The following is a 23,372-nucleotide window of genomic DNA, read 5'->3' on the forward strand; positions in this document are numbered from 1 at the left end:
ATGGAGACTTTGGTAATATTTGAAAACATTTCTAAGTTTTGCAATCTTGACTGAATACTGGAACTTATGTGCTTGAGTATAAGTTTCCTTAGAAATACACCTCAGATCCAAGAAAAGGAATTTTCTGTTAAGGAATCATATTGATTTTAGTTAGACTTTTGTCCACACAGAAGCTTGTGGGTCTGGATAAGTAAATCAAGGAGTTAGTGTTACAAATACGAACCAAAATAGTAGTATCAACACAGCAAGACATAATCCTATATGAAGACATTAACTAAGGGGATGATGAATAAAGGAGATTAGACTAAATGTGAATTTAAGTAATCTGGATTTGAGCAGTGCAGAACTAAGACTTCCTAAAGGACATAAGGTGCTCATCACCAGTTAAAACAAAAATTAGCCTACTATACCATATTTTATTTAATTCCTTCTACCTTTCCCCCATCCAAAAACACAGAAATCATCCTGGTCCTCAAATAAATTATTGTGGAAACTGACATACCTGAAAATGAGAAACATTCATGGACTATAAAATGTAACCAATACCAAAGGTGACCATTAATATGGAAATGACATTAGGCACCGACTATACATGACGGCTACCTTTATCATTATATTCCTTTATTCTGATGCAAATAATGTTAGATATTGCAACCTGGTGTTTCTACCAATATTAATTTTTGAAGCACACTCCTTATCAGATCAATTAAATGTTTTTTACTTAGGCTGCTCTTCCAACCCACTACTATGGAGAGCTTAGCCAAGTCAACTACAATAGAAAATTAAACGTGTGTTCTGAGTTGGTATATGATCAAAGACATTCCACGTGCCTGGATCAATGACAAGAAACATGAATGGAACAATTAAAGCTTTGGATGTTTGATCTAAGTATGATCTACCCCATAAGAAGCCACTGATCTGCTGGCAAAAACTGATTTCTGCCAAACTGTGGGCTAATATGGGTCACTTCACATTATGCTATAAAATTATATGACATAATAAATTGTAAACTGAGGTCAAGGAGACAGTATTTAGGACAGTATGAGGAATCTTTATGCGACAGAGAACTGAGTGAAAACCACTAGCACTCAGCTAGACTGCAACATCACACTGGCAGGATATTAAATGAAAACTTCAGTCAAGGGAACAATAATATCTCATGAAAGCTAGAGATATATATATTTAAGCTTCTGTTTATGTTTACTGTGTGTATCTGAATACCATCTAATTATTTCCATGAAGAAATGCTAAATGGTTAGAATTCAGAGGGAAGGCCTACCTTCATCATGAAGGTTGCAAAAATAAGAAAAGACCAATCTGTTCTAGGTTGTTTCTCTCTGGAAACAGACCAGAATGCTTGGCAGTAGCACACCAATCTAAGGAAATTCTGGAATTGTTTCAAATGAGGTCAGGATTGGAGATAATGACAGTGATCTTTGCCAAATCCTTCTAAGCAACTATTGATACTGGCCTTGTAACAGAAATATACAAATAAATCCTATTTTTAACAGAGGGAAGGATGGAGAAAGTTGAAACAGATTCCAAGGTCAAAAGACTATGATCTTGTTTTGAAAGACTACGTCAAGATTTATTACACAACACAACACAGAACAGTTAATCAGGTTCACAATTAAACTGGACTATCGCATTTGGATGGAAATTTTTCTTCAAATGACATCTTTTCCAGTCTACATAATTTGAACATGTTTGTGTTCATATATGGAAGAACTTTTTTTTAAATACCAACACATGAAGTAAAAACAATAGTGAAGTTATCAGTGTGGCTTTCTCACAATGAATGTCTAATTACTACAATTCAGACTGTATTAAAATTTCTACAGTTCCTCTTTATAGATTAGTATAGTTTAATTTTTACAAGTAAAAGCAATTTTAAAGATTTTTCCAGTAAGCTGATGATTTAACTGTGGCAAGGACAGTACAAACTCAACTCACTTTTTCCACATATTCAAAAACTAAGTATAATTTTCCTCTTCTTCTGAAGGCTTCCTTCAGCTCCACTATGTTCTCCTGTTTCAAAGTGCGAAGCATTTTAAGCTCTCGTAAAGTGGTTTCTTTGACTTCTTCATTTTCTAGAGTGCAAAGTAAAAGTGACAAATTTATTACAAAACAAAACAAAACCCCCAAGTAACAAGTGTTGTATTTTTTTATTTTGAACCCATGATTAAGTTCTGTTTCTAGATATTACAGAGAAAAAGGCTTATTTTCCAGTATGGGACTCTCTCTGCTGCCTGGATGCTTCTGCACTGAAAGAGAGGTAACTGGTGACTGTGCTATCATTATGCAACCCTCACAGACTATCATCTCTACCATCTAGGTTTTCAGTGGCAGAAAAAGTCATAAGAAACAAATCATTTGCATTTCTATCTTTTTCATTATGAAGAGCACTAATATACTACCAAAAACGTGCATGTATGTGTACAGACATACCCTCCACCCCATAAATACATGTCACATGCATGAAACACTGGCAAGGCTAATATATACTCAGATGAAACACTGGAATGCAAAGCTCATGTTTGATCAATGTCAAAGAACTCTATTTGATTCTAAAATAATTTTATTCTTCAAAAGCGATGACAGATTTTAAGACTGAAGCAGAATTTGTAAATCCTATGTTTCCCCACATGGCTTTCAATGAATTGCCATTGAAATGCAGGTCAGTGTAGCAGCCATGGAGGGCGGTAGAGCAAGTATTGATTCAACAAAGCCTTGAATCTGATTCTGAGCAGTCAAGAAATTTAACTGTGTTTTGACAATTTGGTTGTCTGAAAGTTGTTCAAGAAAGGAGGAATGTTTCACTAACGCTTTGTACACTACTTAGCATCAAGGGGCCCTGAACTGACTGGGTTCTAAAGGATACTACCAACAAAACGTCAAGTAAAGCAGACTATATTAAGTTTTATTTTTCATTTTGTAAAATGAAATCCATTAATTCAGCAATTTTTTTCCATGCACATGTAGAAGCAGGGTTCTGAAACTCTTACAAGTATTATCCACAACAGAGGGATATAAAATGGGATATGACTGCATAAATGCAAAGCTGAATCACTTTTGCAGGTCAGGTACCACAAAGACAGTCAGAGACAGAAGAAGAAGGAACAAGGAAGAGAAACTCTTTTCCCAAGCAAGCAAAAGGCAAGAACAGGTTTACAGGGGAGAGAGAATAACACAGGTCATACAAATGCATATAATTGTCATCAGAAGAGGGGAAAAACTAAAAATAAAAAACTGGAGTGTAGAAAGAGGAAAGGGGAAAACAAAATACTATCAACCCAAATGTTTTGATTAAAAAATATATAATTTAGTGCAATCTAAATAATTTCTTTTTAAAACTGAGTGCTCGGTGTTGGCTTACATCAGCCTGATTACATAATTTCATCTATAACTAGACACACTCTTTCCAGCGCATTTAGCATGCATATGTCAAACAACAGCAAAAATTCAGTGAAACAAAAATGGTAATAGAAACAATTACAGTACATTCAGATTCCTAATGAACTACCATATTAACGACACAGATGTGAAATGGGCTGAATCAAATCCATCAAAAGAACTTGTGTCTTATTTCCAGAAACTTGTAAACAACTAGCTACAACTCTGAAAAGCAGCCATCAGTCATGTAAACTGGTATTATGCAATACTTTTTGAAAGCCAGACCTAATGGCAATGTTGCATTTTTTGTTTTCATTTTTTTGGGGTAGACAGGCTAATATAATAAATCTATTTAGGTCTTAATACTGAGCTTCATCACCTAGGATCTGTACGGAATAGCCATATCAATTCCTAAAAGCAGTTCTAAAGTACTCTCGCAATCTGGTCAAGATGGTCACCACAATTACATTACCTCCTACATTCCTTAACAGAGATTTAAAACAGATTTCTTAACAGCAGAGCTAAAAAATTCATCAAATATACTCTTGAAGTGTCTGGCAAAATCAGCTGCAAAGCAAAGAGTTTCCATTGCATAAAACACCACGGTATATGGTAAATCATAGCTGCATTGCCTCAGACTGGGATGATGCCTCTTATTACTTCATACTTGGCTTCTGTTTGTGCTAGGTCATTAAGGTCAGGGTTAACTTCTGCTGTACGCAAGGCAGGCAGCTGCTCTCACGGTTGATTGCCAGTTTTGCCTATGATAGGATGCTGGGATTCACTGTCCGCCAACAAGCTCAGGTCAGAGAGCTAGTGTCATCTTGTACAGATCTTTGGGTTTATTACTGCTGGGTCAGAAATAAGCGTGTGCAGCACTGGCAATGATTTCCATGTGTCCTGCCTTCAGCCACTACTCCCTTTGCCAGCTCAGTGAGCCTCGCAGGAGCCAGCTCTTCCCGCCTCGCAGTGAACTGGGCAACATGGGAGAGCACACAGAGGCTGCTCTGGGGGCGAAGAGCAAGTTTCCTCTGGAGAGTGGAGCCTGCTGAAGGGAGGGCAGAGCTGCTGCCTCACCACACGGCTCCCTCAAACTCTCCCACAGATTCCCGAGAGCTCCCTGATTCCTCTTCATAACACTGAACTTCTCGGTGACTTCTCCCGGTCTCCTCCATTTACTCCTTCATGTCCCCCTGTCTGTCCCCCCCATTTAGATCCCCTCCTACAGATGAGGGTGATAAAGCCCCAAAGACTCTGTAAGCCACTACTACAAGAGGAATTTTTGCCATTTACTTATCACATCCCATCTCCAAGTGGTAGATCTTACCACCACATACAGCACCACAACCTTAGCTATATTAAGATAGATGCCCCAAGAAAGAAAGCAGTTATCCAGTTGGAGTGTATAATGCAGTCCTCATGGCAGCTATGAAGGATCAAGTGCCTTGAATATTCAGAGAGCTAGTAAGTCATTATAATTTTAAAATCATGTCTTGATATATGAGACATTTTACTTTAACTGGGGAGATATTAACAACGTACTTATTGACATGAAAGATTATGCAGCAGAAAAGGTTACCTTCACTGTCTTTGAATTTCTTGATCGCCACAATTTCATGTGTCTCCTGTAAAACAAAAATGAAGAAAGGGAAATGAGCAAGATCTGTTGTGTGTTTTCTCTTGTGTTTTTTTTTCCCTCTGAGCATCAGACAAAGAAAAACAAAAGCATCCAGAAAAAGTTCACAATGCAAAACAAAATGAATTAAAAATCTGGCAAACACCTCAGTGATCAGGCCAAATGCAATAGAAAACCACATGTAGCAGATACCTCACAATTAGGAATCCCAGTATGAAGAAACAAAGTTAAATGCCCAACATATATATATATAAAAAATACCTGAATATATGTAAAATATATATAAAAATTCTGAAAATTAAATTTTCAGAAGAGTTGTTCCTGTGACTCTTGTTGCTTAGTTACTCTGAAAGTCAAACAGTCTTTTATCTTACCAAAGTATGAGTGTGGGTGCTTGTCTTTGTGAGCTGAAATGAAAATAGTGCACTAGCATGTGGATAAGGCTTACAATGAGACCTGTAATTTTAGTTGCCAAAAGTTTTTGGATTTCAAAGTTCAAATATCCATAAAGAACACAATTTTAGGAAATTCTCTGTGGCTCCTTAAAAAAAAGTTGTTGTCTTAAGGGGAGCCTATCTAAAACCAGAATCACCAATTGCATTTCAAAGTCTTAATCCATGATTACTATATGGTCATAGGTGATAATTTCTTAATGCCTGCATGCTTTGGCATGCCTCTATTATTCTCTATTCTCACCAAACCTGATCATCATAGGTCACATTTTTCTCTTAAATAAAGACATTTCTCTTGTGTGAGCAGGAATGCATTTAGCCAAAATGTAGCCAGGGTGACATGACTAGTGCAGGTCTGTTCATGCAATGATGCAGCACCTGAATTTTAGTAACATGATGGGGAAGAAGCTTTAAGGGTCACAGAACAAGGGCATATGAGCAGACAGGCACTTGGGTTACTTGATGACCTAGATGTAGATTACACACCTTTTCCAAATATCACCACTTAAAAAACCCCAAACAATATTCCATTATTAACAACATACAGGAGCTGGACTGGAGAACAGCAATAAAAAAGCAAAGCCATTCAGGAATACCCGAAGACATGTGCATAACCAAGTACTGAGTAACACACTCATTTACTCAATTTTTAATTTCAAATCATCATAACAAATGAACCTGTAAAAAAACATCTAAACCATCTAAAATAAAAGCACCTGGAAAGAACTACTGTGGATAGTGAGTAATGCCTTTCAAATGAAAATGAATACCACTATGAATAAAAATCAATTAAAATGAGTTTGCAAACAAACTTAAGTATATATATGTGTGTACAAAATTTGCATGTTTTAAAAAAATAAAAACAATCAATTGATCATCACTTATAAAATCTATCAGAAAAACTTGGAAACATGTTTTGTATTGTTTTAAGTGGCCAAATTTTATCTTCCTTGTATTGAAGAAAGTTAGTTCAGCAGAAGCAGCACATGCTACTAACTCTTAGAGAGGACTTGCATTGCTTTTCTGCTACTGAGATCTACCCTTCGTATACCCTGGCCTAATCAGAAGGCTGATACATTGCATAAATTCAGCTGAGATACCAGAGAAGTCCAAGCACTACCCTTTTTGCTGAACCAGTTTACACAACAGCAAAGGAATAGATGTCAGAACTGGGAAGATAATACGCATTTCAAGTTCTGAGTGATTCTGAAAGGCTTGTCTATAGTTTTTATGTCAAATACAGTTCCTAAATATTTTTGTTTCTGGACACTTACAAACTGAATGGTCTAACCCAAACTGAACAGACTATTTTACTAATTGTATTGTTACTGCTAAGTTATAGTATTTTTATACTTATTAACTCTAAGTATAGTAATAGTTACTAGCACTATGAAGGAACAGAGCTAAGAAGGTGAGCAAATTTAGCTTGACTTCTGGTATCTACTGTTAGGTGCTCCGGCTAATTAAGCCTCTGAAAGGTTTTTCAGAAAAGGAACATCCTAATTGCCCTCAAAAGCCTCTGCTAACTGTAATATGCCTGTGTTTAGACATACGCATACGCCACTTCGCAAAAGAGCCAAATTTATCCATTAGCATTACACTCCTATTTCACATGAAAGAAAAGAAGAAAAGTGTAGATGTTTCAGCAGCCATCGAAAGGCTGTATTTTATTCTCAAAGTAATGGCTAAGTACACTGAAATAAATGTAGGAGTTAAAAGCTGTTGCCTCACACAGACAGCAATTCTGCACCATTCAAGAAATCTAGTCCACGTGAATTCTCTGCCATATGCTGCTGTCCCTGACGTGTACAGTGAATATGATAATTTGGAAATTAAGTTTTAAAACTTCTTGGGTCACAGCATTGCAAAGACTTATGTAAGATACGCTATCAAATGTCCTGTAGGATTTTGACTATTCACAGTATTTAAAGCCTGAGTGGCTCTATGAAGAACAGGAACATAAAGATTTCAGCAACACGCATACGAAAGAAAAAGTTACCAAGAAAAGAAACAGTTCAAAATTCTGTAACATTTAAGAAATTGTCATTTGAAAAGCTTTATCATTTATTATTTGTATTATTTCATTAAACTAATTAATGGTGTCATAATTGAGCAACCAAGAATTTATACATGACATATTCCCGATCTTAAAAAACCCAACAAATAATACATGTAAATAAGCTCAAGAGAAACACCACTAAAATGAGACCAGACAATAGGTGCTTTGAGGAGTCGCACTAGTAACGTGTTGCTCCTCCTTAGGAAGGGACATTCCTGTCTAGGTTTCCTGGAGGACCTCATTCTATCCAAATGGTTTTCTCTAAGAATCAGCTACCGGTGCAGCAGCCAAGCCAAAGCTGAAATGGATACAAGGATACTGAACATTACTGTTCATAGATTTTTAAATCTTTTGCTTGACAAAAGGTCTGTAACTTTCCTTTGATGTGGAACACCTCCAAAACAGTAGGGTTTCAGAGTGCTCCATCAGGCAGAACAGAAACCTGAAGCGGAGTGCATATTTCCCACTTCTTGGTCAAGTGCTCTAAACCAACTAAATAGTTTATATGAGGTGACATAAAAAATAGTAGGTCCTCATCAATCATTTTTTAAACTAGTTTACAAAGGAAGAATTCATCTGAAATGCCCTGTTTCACGTTTTGCCATCACTGCCAGTGATTTTGAACTAGATAGCCAATTTCAACCAAATTTTACAGAGAAATGTGAGTTTTAAAAATGAGAAACTTTAAAAAAGATTTCTTAAACTTGTCAGCCATATATAGAATATCCTTCCTTGGGGGAAGAAAGCAGTAAGAAGTCAATCTCCTATACACTGTATGCTGTTGCAGACAAGCAGCATATGTAGACTGTGCAAAGAACTAACACTCAGAGCTTTTGTATCAGCCATTGCACATAACTGTCATTTACACAAACTAATGCAGAATGAGATTGGTAAACATGGAATACATTTTGTATATGGCCCAGTTCAGCAGGTGTATAGTAGGGGTGGTAAGAGCACGCTTCCTGGGTTAGGAGACAGATGCTAGAGATGTCAGATGATGCAGGGCAAACCTGAAGTTTCATACAAGTACTGACACACACGAGGTATAAAGCAAACAGATACCACATTGCTAAGCCCTAAGAAGACTGACAGAATTGGGGATACAAAGAATAGCAGAGCTTTGAGCAAAGAGGGGATTCAACAGTAAAAATTCAGACTCCTGTGGGAATCTGAAAGGTTCTTTACAGATCAAATTTAGACTTTGTTACTTAAACCTTTACTTAAATGTCCTTTTGGAAATTCAAGCTCTTTTGTGGATCTGGTTCTCTGCTCCTTACAACCAGAACAAATTACAATTCTCCAAAATAGAATTGCCATTCTCTAAAATATATTTTTTTTGCATTTCAAAAGGTTCTTTTCAAGAATGTACTCTGAAACAGAACATTACTGAAAACAATGTTCAGTCTAATTGTGGAACCCCTCCTCAAGACAATAGCTCAGTATCCAACTCCTAGCATGGAAATTTCTCATATTCAGTTAAAGTATCTTCTAGCTAGATAGGCTGTTACTAGTTGATTCAGTGTTCGAGATTTCAATGAATGTCAAGGAAAGAAAAAAACTCAGCAATCCTAAATATTCTGTGCTCTTTATGGAAGCCAGAATATTCTTTCTGATCTCTGCTACTTACTACTACTAGCTTACATCATGAAGTATGAAAATTTGAGTTCACTCAGCTGTAGTTTTGCTTCACTCAGCTACATTTATTACTAAGCATCTCATTATCTTGGTCTACTAAAAAATTCTGGCCTCAATATTTCACTTTACATTCTGAGGCAAAGGCAAATTTGCAAATGAACAAGTCAAGCCTCTCTTAGGATTGGTATTTCCTCTGCTTATTGAGCACACATATGATAAACATAATGCGTTATAAAACTATAGGAAAACCACTGTTTTACAGTTAAGCATGCAACAACAAATGAATGTTATTGAAAACACTACGTAAAAGTTAAGGACATACAGAAAGTGATGATTCAGACCCCATAATTTCATGTGTCTAAAATGGGGCAAAACATGTCTCTTCTCCATGTACACACCTGCTAATACCATTTAATAAGAGCAAGACAATTTTCTTAATCCATGTCTGTTCTATTTGCTTTATATAAAAATATTTAGAAAGAGAGGAAGAAGGAGATATCTGTTCTGTTCATGGGAAGAAGATATCTCCAGTCCTGGAGATGGGAATGACTTCATGCTAGAGCTCAATCCTTTCCTTTCCCGCAAAATATGCGTGGCAATTGCATCTGAAGAAAACATGTGATTTGCTGTCTGTCCACTTAGCCACAGATGAGAGGCAAGTATCCTTATGCTTGCACAGCTGCTCTCACAGCCCTTCTGTTATCCACCCAGAGATCTGTGTCCCAGGTTTCGTCACAAGATTGTAGCAGCTGGTATTTCCTGTCACCACTATCAAACTAAGGGGGTTCCCCACTTCAAAAGCATTTCATTTTATCTCGTTTAAAGGACAGAGGTCCCCTATCTTTCCGTTACCTCTACGTAATATATATGACATGACAGTGTTTTTCCAAAACCGTGAAGTACCTCTCTTGTTTTCTAGAAAAATCTTTGATGTTAGTGATGGGAATACTCAAGGACAAAGGTGCTCCCTCATCATAACTCAAGATCCTAGAACTATAACATTCTTTGGAAAGAGAAACATAGCCTACCAAATTATATGCTGTTCTTCAAAATATCATGTGATAAAAAAAGATTCTTGAAAAATAAAATTATGTCCTTTAGAAAGTTACATCATTGAGCTATAATTTTACTGCCTCACCCTGTATGATTACAAGAATTTCTCAAGTAGGATTTTTTAAGCAACCAAAAGAATAAGTGTTTATAAAAATCAACAAACCTTAGTAGAGACAGCAGTAGTCACTACAGAGCACGTGCCATGCAGAAGCAGCATGTTGCTCCCTCTACTCAGGCAGTGCCACTCAAGCAATATCTAGTACATCACATCAAGGTTTTATACTGATATATTAAGTGGTATATGAAGATATGATATGGCATGTTCTGTGATTGGCTCATGTTTTCTGTCTCTACAAGTATGAGGCTATAAGACCCAAAGATAAATGCATGCTTAACTTCTGCTACATAAAGTTAAATCATTTGCATTCTCTACTCACAGATAATATTTACATTTTATAAACATAATTCAGAAGCAAGCAAGAAACTGTTATTTGATCCTCACCGATCCATAATTACATCCATACTATTTAGTTTACCACAAAAAAAGACACACATTAAAAAAAAAAAAAAAAATCAACAAAATTCAGCCAAACATATCCTATGGCTAATATCTTTTCTGAACAAAGTAGTACAGTTTTACTTCAACTTGCATAAGCATTATTATGTTCTTCAACATTTAAGTGTTTAGATTAGATTTTTCAATAATCTTGATTCTAGCAAAAATCACAGAACATTAAGCAATCACTGACATGGCAACAGAAGTCCATGGAACCATTACAAGATAGTAAAGCATTTATTTTTCATGAATCATTTAAAATGAAACTTTTAAAAAACCCACAAATTCATTTTTCAAAGTTACTCTAAAAGCAAGAACAGTATCAAAACAACTCTGTATTGATCAATGTAGCATAAATGTTACATGTGTCTTTGCAAAAGTCTTTAAACTTTGGCCAATCTACCTCGCAATGGAAGTTCTGAGAGGTAACAGGCATCGTTACCTGCATGTGAATCAGGTCCTTAAGGCATTACTCAGACACTGTCCTGACTCCATTTACATTCTGCCTTAAAATGCTGCTACCTTTGGACAGTACTGACAGATCAGAACACAGCCTCCTGTCTTCTCAAGACTTCTACTATTGTTCTGGCAACTTTGCAACATCACTTTAAAAATCTAGTAGAGTACCTTAGAATATTCTCTGTAGAAAGAGAGATGTGCGAGATGATGGATTCAATTTATTTTTTCAAACAGTTTGACATCGGGAAGTATAGGTCATAGCACTGTGTATTCTTGTACATCTACAATGCTTTGAGAAATTTCCCTCAAGAGGTGTTTCTCTATTTTAAACTTCTCTCTCTCCTTTGAGAAAATTGTAATACTCCTACTTTTCAATTAAAAACCCCCTCACACTTAGTTTATCTAGAAAATATCACTTAGCACAGCAGCACTTTCAGGAAATTACTTCCTAATTCAAGTGTCCTATTTATTTTTAGGAAGAGATTGAACCTCTGGTAAATAATGACAGAACAGTATGTCTGGGTTATCACAATGCCTTTACTGGAGAAACTGATTAGAATTTTTCCAACACATACATGTTACAGATTACTTGAGAAGAAGCCTCTAGAATGAATCACCACAAATCAATTTTTTATCTTTTGAAAGCAGAATGTTATTTACTAACCAGCTAAGTGTAGGAGGAGACTTAATGGAACAAAGATGTATGTACTTCTGATGCCCATTTGAAAGAACATGGCCCTACTGTCTCCTAGGTGGGGAAGAACAAAAGGAGGACCCACTGGAAGATTTCCAAGGAGGAACAGCTATAAAAGCTCAGCTATTCCACTGGGGAAAGATGCATAAGAAAAGGCTGAAACCTTCAGCCACCCGTTTGTCAGGAAGTGACCACTAAGTGTGTGCAATGACAGAAACCAAGATTTTGCAAAAGAAAAAAATGCAAGCAGATTGAAACAGTTTCTCTTATTTCTTTATCTAAGTCTGTCATAAACACTTGCAACAACCGTGTTGTCCTTCAGATGTTACAATTTTACCAATCTGGTTTAAATAAAAGTGTAATTTAAGGGAATCATAAACAGTGCATTATTACTCACCCAGCCATTCAACAAATCTGTACACCAAGTCAGTGGCCCACCCGTAGCCCCAGGCTCACAGATCGGGGCGCACCCCTTCGAACTGCCCCAGCCCTGAGCGGCGGGTGCAGGAGAGACTGAAAGACACCCCGACACCCCCACCCCTGCTCCACGGGCAGCAGAGGCTCTCCAGACTGCACCAAGTTTACATGCTCACAGGACAATTACACAGCTGGAAGGCACCTCTCAACCCATCTCGAATGTCCCCAGCCCTGGAGATATTCTGAATAGCCTCTGAGATATTCAGAATCCACCAGGTCAAGATGTGGAGCAACCTGCTTTGAGCAGTTATTAGGAGGCACACCTGAATCCTGAGGAGCGCATTACAATGCATGCATTTTATACTCTTAAAAAACTTGAAATCTACCACTTTATAGTTTCTTTGGGGTTTTTTTCCTTCTACTTTCCACAGAAGTTACAAAGACTAATCTTAGCCTTGGAGGCTAGTCCCTGCCACTTTCGTTTAAGATCGGCAGAGGCGCAAAGAGTGACTGTATGGGGTCTGGCTGAGCCCCATAGCATCCCTCAGTGCTGTGCTTGCATTGGTAGCTAGGAAGGTGCTGGTAACACACCAGGGGTTTGGCTGCTGCTGGGCGGTGCTTGCACGGCACCAGGGCTGTCTCTCCAACCTTCCCCCCTCACCAGCAGGCTGGGGGTGGGCCAGATCTCAGGAGGGACACAACCAGGACAGCTGACTCAAAGTGAGCATATTCCATACCATATGGTGTCTGCTCAGCAATAAAAGCTAAGAGAAAGGAGGAGGGAGGGGTGGAGGCATTTGCTATTTACATTTGCCTCCCAGAGCAACCGCTACACATACTGAAGCCCGGCTTCCCGGGAAGTGGCTGAACATCGCCTGCTGATGGGAAATAGGGAAGGACATCTTTTGTTTTCCTTCGCTTCCATGAGTGCAACTTTTGCTATTGTTTCATTAAACTGCCTTTATCTTGACCCACAAGGGTTTTTTTTCCATCTTATTTTCTTCGCCCCTGTTCTGCTGAGGACAGGAGTGATAGGGGGGGGGTTAGTGGTGGGCACCTGGTGTCCAGCCAAAGTCAACCCCACTGCAGTGATTCAGAGCAGGACTACAGTTAAGGTGCTCTCAGTCACCTCCACATAAATGGAGGACACGACTTCCCTAGACTCCCAAGGAAGCCTAGGGGGCCTCATCTCTCTAGAGTGAAGTTGGCTCTGTGCAAATTCTCCCTGCCTCCTCTTTTATGTTACACTGAATGTTGGCTCTTCATATACATTGGGAATTAGTAGTTTCTTTAACCCAAGGTAGTAACATTACCATCTGAACAGTCCTACACCCCCTAAAATACTACCCTGAAAAGAACACTTGAAGGAAGTGAACCCACTCAGTACTTTCTGCTAACTGCTAGGCTGATGACAGTGCTTAGCATTGAAACCTCCATTGTTCCATATTTATTCACAATTTTCTTCAAGCAAAAAAGTAAATATGTATTCCCAAAGAATTTGTACAACAGTGTAATGGAAAGTATCTGGAATAAAAAGCAGCTTTTAAACACTATAAATGCAGCTATTCTGGCTTTTCATGGTGAACTAGCATTATTGTAGCAATTTTTAAAAATAAAATGGCCTCCATTTCATCTTACGGTAGTACTAACCTATATCATTTTACAATTTGACAGCAGTTTAATCCCAACACTAGATGTAAAACAGAACCCAAATTCACTAAATGCTATAAAATTTTTCCGATATCGAAATGTGAATAAGTCATTTCAGTTTCAGACCTCAGTCCTCTTTCAGTTCTGTTTGGCCTGTAAATGCTGAAAACTGTGAAAATTCTGGGGAATAAAAATAAAGATATAAATAGCATAATACTGCACTGGGCAGATATGGGCTTTATTTAATTACTTACAGCATAACCTTGACACTTGGAATACAAGTGGTGATAAAGTGGTAAAAGCAGGAAGACAACCTGTACTACCTTTATGGCTTCCTTTAAGATATTGCTGGTTCCATAGATACAGAGGTCAGCAAGACATTTATAATTACATTGTATTTCTTAATTCTTTGTTGCTACTATCTAATGCTCCTTCCCTGAGCACCTTTTACCTTAAGAGTAGGTAGAAATTATTGGAAAATGTTTCTTTGTTTTGTTTGTTTGGTTTTTTAAACATGCATCAGCACCAAAGTTCACTGTTACTATCCAAACCTTAAGCATCAACAAGGTTTTAGCATGATTGGCTAAACTTCTAAAGTTCATAACAGTTCAAGCTTTAATTTTGAGATCTTCACTTCTGCAACTGATACAATTTATTTTTTTATCTTGTACTTTCATATTTTTAATTTTTACCTTTTTACTTATCAACAGTCTGACAGGCATTTTCTTTAATCTGTAAAACAAGATCTGCTACGAACCAGAGGCAGACTTGCCAGGCAGGTTCTCGAGGCCAAAACTCTTCAGGTGGAATTCAGTTTCAGATTAAGACACCTAAATTCAGAGGCATGCGAGTTGTTCGTTCAAGCTTCTACTACAACAAGCAGAGCCAGAGAGCTCTAAGTTTACCAGTCACTCAAGACACGATTCAATAACCTAATCATAGACATCTAGTAGCATTTAAGATTCCCTAGATATCTACAACACTCACACAGTATTGGCAGAAATGACAGAGGATTTATAGAAATGTGGATGTCTTAGAGCAGAAGTTAGAGGTAAGACATAGCATGCCAGATATCACCAACAGCAATAGGAGCTTATGCTTAGGCAAAAGTGCACCTTTCATTCCTAAGGAAGCATGAATTGAACTTCCCTCTATCCCTTGACCAGATTTCCATTGACTATAGTGGGAGTTCAGACACTTGTACAGGTCTAAAGCACATACCTAAATTTGTATCTTAATCATGTCATCTTTCCAGGTCCACCAGCACATGAAAAGAAAATCAAAGCAAAGCACACATTCACCTTAAGCATGTATGGGAAATGCATGGAAATCACATTTGGATTTTCTAATCATGGGTAAAATCAGTTGGAGTGTTAGTTTGGTGGGGGTTTTTTTGTTTCTTTCATTTAAATAAAAATGTTGGTCCCTTCTCTTCTTATTAAGCATCTCTCCTAGTCTCCAGAACCTTTCAAAGACAATCAAGAGCTGTCCTGCTGCAAGGACTCAGTACCTTTGGATGCTCCCCATCTGGTCCCATTAAACTGTATGGGCTGAGTTCTCCTGAGTAACTCCCAGCTCAATCCTCACCCACTGGTGGCAATTCATCTCCTTCCTCATTAAGTGTAGAGACCTGTGAGACTTTGCTGGTGAAAACCAAGGCAAAGGTGGTACTGAGCACCTCAGACTTCATCGGGCTCTGCTGTCACTAAATTGCCTGCCCCACTGAGCAGTGGGCCCATACTTTTCTTGTTCAGCCCTTCACTAACAAAGTAGCAGTAGAAACCCCTCCTGCTGCCCTTGCAAGTCTTAACTCCCAGCTGAGCATCAGCCTTCCTGACACCACTCAGATCGAGCCAAGCAACGTTTCTCAGTTCCTCCTTTGCAGCCTATGTGTGGCTTCCACCTCCTGTATGCTGCTTTTTTTGCCTTGGAGCTCCATTATGAACTCCCTGCTTAGCCAAGTCAGTCTCCAGCTAGCTGCTTGCTTTCCTGAGCACTGAGACGGACTGTTCTTGTTGAGGACTTCTAAGTTCTAAAAGGTTCCCTCGCCTTTTAGAGCTGCTGCCCACGAGCTCCCCACCTACCAGTTTCTTGAATACTCTCTGCTGAAGGTCTGTGCTCTGTTACTTTTTTCCCCATCAGTGTACTCGTGAACTTGTACTCCACTATTTCACAGCCATTGTAACCAATTATTGTAATAATCTGGTTGGCCCTTCCAGCAGCTGTATCAAGAAATTTTCCCCGACATTCTCCATAAATCTCTAGGACTGCTTACATTTCACCATTTCAGCAGATGCCAAGGAAGTTAAAGTCCCCCACGAAAACTAGGGGGTGTGATTCACAAACTTAATCAGCTGTTTAAAAAAAGGTTTTGCCCACTTCTTCCCTCTGATCAGGTGGTCTACAACAAAGTCCCAACACAATGCCACAGTTACTGGCCTTGCCTCTGATTCTGAACCACAGGCTTTCACCCACACTGTCATCCACCCCAAAAAATCCTCCATGTATCTGAGACACTTCTTCACACAAAGGGAAAATTCACCTTTCTTTGTCTTTTGAGCCCATCTTTCCTGAATACCTTGTATCCATCCACCATAAAGCTCCAATGTTGTTTTAACAATTTTAAATACTAAGTAAATTTGCATTTCAGAATGCAAGCTAGAGATTGCTCAAGCTTACTTTGCTCAGTTTACCATTACCTTAGAAAGAAAAATTGTCTATCTTGCTGCTGGATGAAAATAAATAATTAATAGCAGCAGCAGGTACTGTCATTTCCATGCTGCAGACTTGCACATGAGGTTTGCCCTAACTTTAACTTTTCCTCTCGTGCAAATGGCAGCAACGACTCCTCTGTGTTCTGGAGTGGGCCTTAAATCACCAGAGGTGGTAATCATCTATTCAGATACCAAACCGCCATTCCGATCTGCTCTGGAGCAGAAGCCAGAGACATGGCTGGGGTTATTTTTTAATACATTAATTTGAAAGAGTATGTGTTAGCAATGACAAGCTTTCTACCTCTGGAGAAAAGCCCAAGCTACAAGGTTCTTCTTGTCTAGAATCCTAAAGATGAGAAGGTCTATGTTTAGTGTTTCCAATTAAAAAAATAAAATCTTTTAAACTGAAAACTGTTCCCCCCACCCATCATTTTGGGCACCCAAATAGTATAACAGTGTTGTCCATGCCATTTAGGAGATAAAGGGTGTTATTGAATGTAACCAACACCTTTGATAATCTGGTCTCAGCTCATTGATAGGTTTGGCTATGGAACATTTCATAGATGTCTACATTAACCCTAAGAATCTGCTATTCCATGTCCTCTCCATCACATGGTTTCTCTTCTCTCATCTCCTCAAGTAGCACTAAGGCTCATGAACTCCCCTTTCACTTCTTTCAGATCTTTAATGACAATATTTTTGTGTTGTTCTCTAATGAAGGGATGATAAATTTGAACAGGAATTGTCACTCCTGCTTTCTAGCTTAAGTTCTTTGGCTACTTCTTCCATCGGACAACAGTAATATGAAGAGAAAATAATCTGCCTCCCCCTGCCCCGCCAAGGATTTTGGGTTTGTTTTTTACAAAAAATACTTTTTGCTCTCTAAGTTGTTGCGTTTTTTCACCTCAAGAGGTATTTTTGCTGACATTATGCTCTTAGCAAAGCAAAATCCTAGGGCAACCTGGTAATAGCGCAAGCTCTACAGTTGCAAGTTGGTACTATTTTCTTGTCCTCGATTTTTTGGTTCAGCATTACAATACAGCAGGATCATTTTTCCTGGTGCTTTATTGATCAGTTCTCCTCACTTCTGACTCCTTCCCTACGACCCTGATGGATGTTCTACAGAATCCTAAATCAATGCTTCTTCCTACTTCCCTTTCCATTTAGCTATTTTTACAAAAAAGTTTTTTCCAGTCTGTATATCGATATGGGTTTCAATGGACACCTTAATTTCTTCTCAAAGTTTCTACATTCAGGTTTGCAGAGAAAGAAAGGCTTTTCTTGTCTAGGATTATATGGACAGTGCATTCCTTAGATAATAAGAGATAAATTCTTGCCTCTTAAGAAAACTGCCATTTTGCTCTGCCAGTTTTCTTTATAGAATGGCATCAAGGATTAAAATTCAACTCAAGCTACTTAAAAGAAGACAGCAGGCAAAGTTCATACCTCAGACACATTCAGATTTTACTGATCGCTGTTGCAGAGGTCAGAGGAACAGGAGGGCTGCCTCTGCACAAGCTGCATGGTAATTTAGTTAACTTGAGAAGCAGAATGTAGATGACAAAATATAGGAATCTGCACCCAAGGAAGGCTTCTGTTACTACTAATAGAAGAAGATGAAATGGCAGCTAAGTCTTCACAAAAATAGCATTTCTAGAAATGAAAATTCAGTTTTGGAGCTAAATTGAGAAGGAGAGTTTGCAGACTTATTTCAGGCACTTTCTGCAGCATCTGAAGACTCATGACTAAATCAGTGTAATTTCTCTTATATCTTAAAAAGAAAAGAAGTCTAAACATCACACAAGCTCCAGGAAGATTAAATAAAGCTGTTCCAATAAAAATTGCCCCTACTGATAACACTAACTCTAACACATCCCACTTTTAGATCTCGCACACACACATGTGCTTTGGAGCCAGGAAAAAAAAGATATGCAGAATTTAAGTTCACTGTGAAAGGTTGCCCAAATGTGATAAATGAATACTTCTTGGGAAAAGGGGAAGGAAAATAGCATCTTGATCTCACCAAGTTTATTGTCCCAAACACTGGAAACAGTATGTGGCAAGAGGGTATAAAAAAGTTCAGAAAGAAGAGCTGAGGGCCAGGAATACCTGGGCTAAAGAGACTAAGAAAAGGTGGCGGACAAATGCAAACTGAAGAGATTGGAAGAGAACTGGGATAAGGCACCTGGACTCAGAAGTTAGTATTAAAACCAGCATAACAAATAAATGAATCTGAACACCTAAAACACCTAAAAAAAGAGTATCAGTGAGAATTCAAAGATAGCTGCAAACCCCCTAAAACCACAGATGACTCTCATTTCACAATGTTCCGGATGCATGGGGGATGAAGGCAACAGGTTACTAGCTACACCATCTCAAATACTAGAAGCCAACAGCTGTGTGACAACTGCGTGGGTACCCATATGGTGTTATATGATGAATTTTTTATTTGAGAAGCCTAGAAAATTATGTGCAACGAAGTTGGTTTATCACAGTGTATGTAAGCAAGGCAGTATTTGAGGGGAAAAGGTAGCATTCTTTTATTAGAACTACTGGTGCATGCAAAAGAATCTGAAGCCCTTCTCCAGGTCTAAAATAGAAACAGCAATCCCCAAAGCTAAATTTAAACTAAGAACAAGTATATTCTGTGTTTAAAAAGACTCAACAAATCTACAGAAAGCCTCAAATATTTCCTAAGTTAGAGTCCATCTCATTTAGCTTTAGCCAGCTCCGAGTTACATATCTCGTGTGTGTTTGTCAAGGCCTTCCCCACAGCTACTAAAAGCAGGGGAGGCAGAGAAGATTCAGCCAGAAGGATGCTGAAATTAATCATTTCCAGATGACAAGAATGGCTTTTCAGATGCTGGGCTCTCTCAATTCATACAAACTAGGGAGACTGGTTATACAAGACCTACACAGTGCAGCAGTGAGTGAGATTAATTCCACCCAAGTTACTTGACTTTGCAGCCCTTTGTATGTTTTATTTTTTCACAGATGCAGAAACTTACATGCATGTATGTGCTTTTAAGGTACATTTCAGAAATAGTGGTCAACACTAGTAATTTCAGAGGTATTAACTTCTCTGTATCAGTATTCTTTTGAGTTCCATTGCTACATTAATATCACAGTCCATTGGATTGTGTTTGTAATACACAAATAAAGTATTCCCAGCTCTGCTACCGAAGTAAGAACGTCTCCATTGCCAATGTAACTGTGCAGCATCAATTCTCACATCCCACAAAGCAATCTGGCATAACTAGCAGCAAGACCAGAATTTCTGAAGCTCATCCTTCTTTAACCTGCACATTAGAGAATAATTTAAATCTTCTCTGGCAAGTATCTTCAGGAAGCTATAAATATCTTTGCTACAAGCATTCCATTTCCTGGTATAATTGAAGGTACTACCTGAGATCAATAGCTTTAAATAACTTGCAGGGAAGGCCCCATTAGAAGTAGCTCCCTTCTTTATGTTAAGCTTCCAGGAGAACATTTCAGATAAGATCCTTAAGTAAGAGCACAAAGATTAACATGAGAGGTTGTCATAGGAAAAATATGGATTTAGAATGTATGATATATATTGATCTCTTCGAGCTATATTTCTCTCAGTTCCAAGGCACTATAAAGATTCATTTAAATGGAAGCAAAAGAAAAAGTAACAACTGGAAAAGCTTTAGGATTCTTCCTGGAATAAAGGTTTCAAGTCTTCTACTTAGTAAAATTTCTCACTAATAGCTCATAGTACTCTCACTTCAGATTTGATTAGGGGGAGTGATACGAAACATTTGAGAGCACTGCAAAAATCCAAAAGCTAAAATCTGTAATGTTTGGAGCTTTATGGCAGTACTTGGTCTAAACAAAGCTTCTTCAGAGAAAGGTTGCCTTCTGTCCTTTGTAAACTGATACAGTAGCAAGCCTTCTGGTGGTACAGAGCATGAACAATAGCTCCAACAGCAGTTTGTTGACCAGCGTTTATGTTTGAGTGTACTAAATCTGATCTAGTTTCATTAGAACATGATTCTGGATGTGATTTTTTTTTAATGACATTACAATATAAGATTATCTAGCCAAAGCTCTGGGTGTGATGAGTAATATAAAAGAACATTAACAAGTGAATCAATTATTCTAAATCCAGTTAAAATCCTCATTGAAAAAAAATGAATCAGTCTCCTCACACAGGTTTCACTCGGGTACCACAGTGTGAGTAGTCAATTATCATCACCTCCTCAAATAAGAAAAAGGTGCCCTTGCAGAATGTTAATCGTTAACCTACCATAATCTAAAAATGAAGAGGAAAAAAAAGCAAACAAATCCATGGAAAAAAGATCCCTGGACATTATTATTCCTTTATTTTTGTCTTTCCACAGATTTATTCTTTGCAAGAATAAACTATCTCCTCATAATTCTTTTCCTAGCCACATATTTTCAGAAAAGGCGTGTTCTCCCATTGAAAAATTCTGGCATTTAGTGTTTACTGTAGAAATAGAGCTATCAATATTGAATAGACTCTTCAACTTCACTTTTTTTTTTTTTAATAGCTCAGAACGCCAACATGTCTAGGGAAAAAAGCACAAGATGCTTCAGCAATGCAGATAATTTTTCAGAAAGTTCCTGAAACATGGTCTTCAGACAAAGGGACAAGTGAAAGCTGAGAAAATATAATCGCAAGACTTCAGTTGTGACTTTTATTCAGATTCTGGTTAAAGACTTGTACACTCCTGCTAAATACTTTAATAAAGCAACAATCATTGCATTTGTATGTCATATTGAGGCACAAACATTCAGTTCTCATATTCACAAAAATAAAAAGGATCAGCCTAACAGCATGCTAACTAGTACATACAAAAAGCTGCTAAGAGGCAACAGAAGGAATGGGCAAGTATCAGTTTTAGAAAACTGACCAGAAGAGACCACTTGCTCTAACTCATTAACAAAACAAATGTGTGTGTGTATACACTTTGTGTACGGCTCTGTACACATACGCACGTGAAACTGAAAGGATGCTGGTCAAGCAAAATAAGCTAATCTTCAGTAACAGAAATGAAAAACCATAATTTCATTGAGAACCACATGAATAGAAAATGAGAAATACTATAGACAGGCCGATCTCCCTTGACATTGCTTTGAAATTTCATTTGCGTCTCTGATATTGACATCTGAGAGATCTGGCTTGCAGTCTCTGTTTTATGTGATCTGGGGAACCTGGATGAATGGGGAGCTACACCCCAGAGTTTCTAAAGAGAAATACCACCACCACCTGTTTTTTTTGGGGGGTGGGGGTTGGTTTTGGTGGGGGTTTTTTGTTTGGTTTTGGTTTTTTGGTTGTGGGGTTTTTTTTTTTTTGGGGGGGGAGGGGGGTTGAACGTCCTACAGTCCATAGGATAGATGTTGTTTGGCACCTCTTAAGTATTCTTAAAGGCCACTAGTGAAATTCTGACTGATTCTCTTCTGCTCCCCAAATAGTTTTGATTCCTTAGCACTACAGCAACATGTGTAGCAGTGAACGCATAAAGACGCTTACAAAATTAAAGCAGGTTCAGAGCCCAGGCTGCAATTCCACCAGATACTATCTTGTAACACCAGTTTTCACTAGCTGATGCTTTAAGAGGGGCAGGGAGAGAAGGTATGCACCACTACGATGAATTTTTCACACAAACAGTCACAGGAAATTTGATCCTGTAGAAGCATCAGCTACTCAGCTTTAGTCTGCAGATGGCATTGCCTGCAACATATTTCTGTGCATAAACATGGCATTACTCCATCTCTGTTGGAAATGTTAATTGATTTCAAGAAGATAGCTTGCCTCCTGGTCAAAATGTATACTGTCAAAAGAAGAGGTAGGTGCAACCAGCCAACCAAGGGGTTTTTTGGTCCTATAGAACTGCATCTTTCCACACCTCAGTGCGTGATTACACTCACAAATGTCAACTACCTCTGCTATACCTGCAAACCTCACAACTTAGAAAAAGTCTCTCTCAACAGCCAGAAGGAAAATTGATAATGATGGTAACCTTGTTCAGCCAACGTTAAGTCTAAGAAAAATGCTTTGCAATTAATTTTCAGCACACTGGAATCTGCAGTTATCTTTTGTTATTAGAACAGTATGTAAAAATACGCTTCATAACACATTTGGGAAGGAATTCTTCTAAATATTATAAAGGCCATTTGCCATTACAAGACTGAAAAGTCAGGATATAGCATCACCCAAACTAAGCTTTCTCTCTCAAAGCATTTTATGGTCAACTGCTACTTAGTTTAATAAAGCAGCACAATTCTACAGCAAGAACAGAATAACAGACCTCTCGGAGGGCATATGCACTTCTGCACCTTGTTTCTGCTGCAGAAGTATGTAACAGAGCAGGGTAAGTATGGGTAGGATATTGGGGGAGGCACTGAGAGAGTATGCAGACAAGCATGCACAAGCACGAGGAGAAACTGCACAAGTTTTCAAGAACAATTTTTATTGGTAACAAGAAATAACTGTTCCTCGGATAGCGTCCCCAATAGGAAAACTGCGTGAAATATTAGGCCAAGCCAAGAAGGTTGCAGCACAGCTGGCTCATAAGCAGACCTTGCATCCTAACTACTGGAGAACAGCAACAAGGTTGCAGCTTAGAACACATGCAAGCCTTTCTCCTGCTAGCCCATCAGGGAAAC

General features: G+C 38.2%; 1 protein-coding gene across 5 annotated transcripts in view; it reads right to left on the minus strand.

The window, feature by feature from the left end:
- CDKL5 (cyclin dependent kinase like 5) overlaps nt 1-23,372 on the minus strand; it is a 140,668-nt gene that overhangs the window by 52,795 nt on the left and 64,501 nt on the right. For all 5 annotated transcript variants that reach the window (XR_008820102.1, XM_056327951.1, XM_056327950.1 and 2 more), the window contains exons 4-5: nt 4,973-5,018; nt 1,954-2,090 (exon numbers count right to left, since the gene is read on the minus strand). Coding sequence is in view for 4 of the 5 variants with exons in the window: in XM_056327951.1 (XP_056183926.1) it covers nt 1,954-2,090; nt 4,973-5,018 (183 nt within the window). In the remaining variant the exon portion in view is untranslated. The remainder of the gene's footprint in view (nt 1-1,953; nt 2,091-4,972; nt 5,019-23,372) is intronic.

This window comes from Falco biarmicus, chromosome 2 (assembly GCF_023638135.1).
Source record: "Falco biarmicus isolate bFalBia1 chromosome 2, bFalBia1.pri, whole genome shotgun sequence".
NCBI lineage: Eukaryota > Metazoa > Chordata > Aves > Falconiformes > Falconidae > Falco > Falco biarmicus.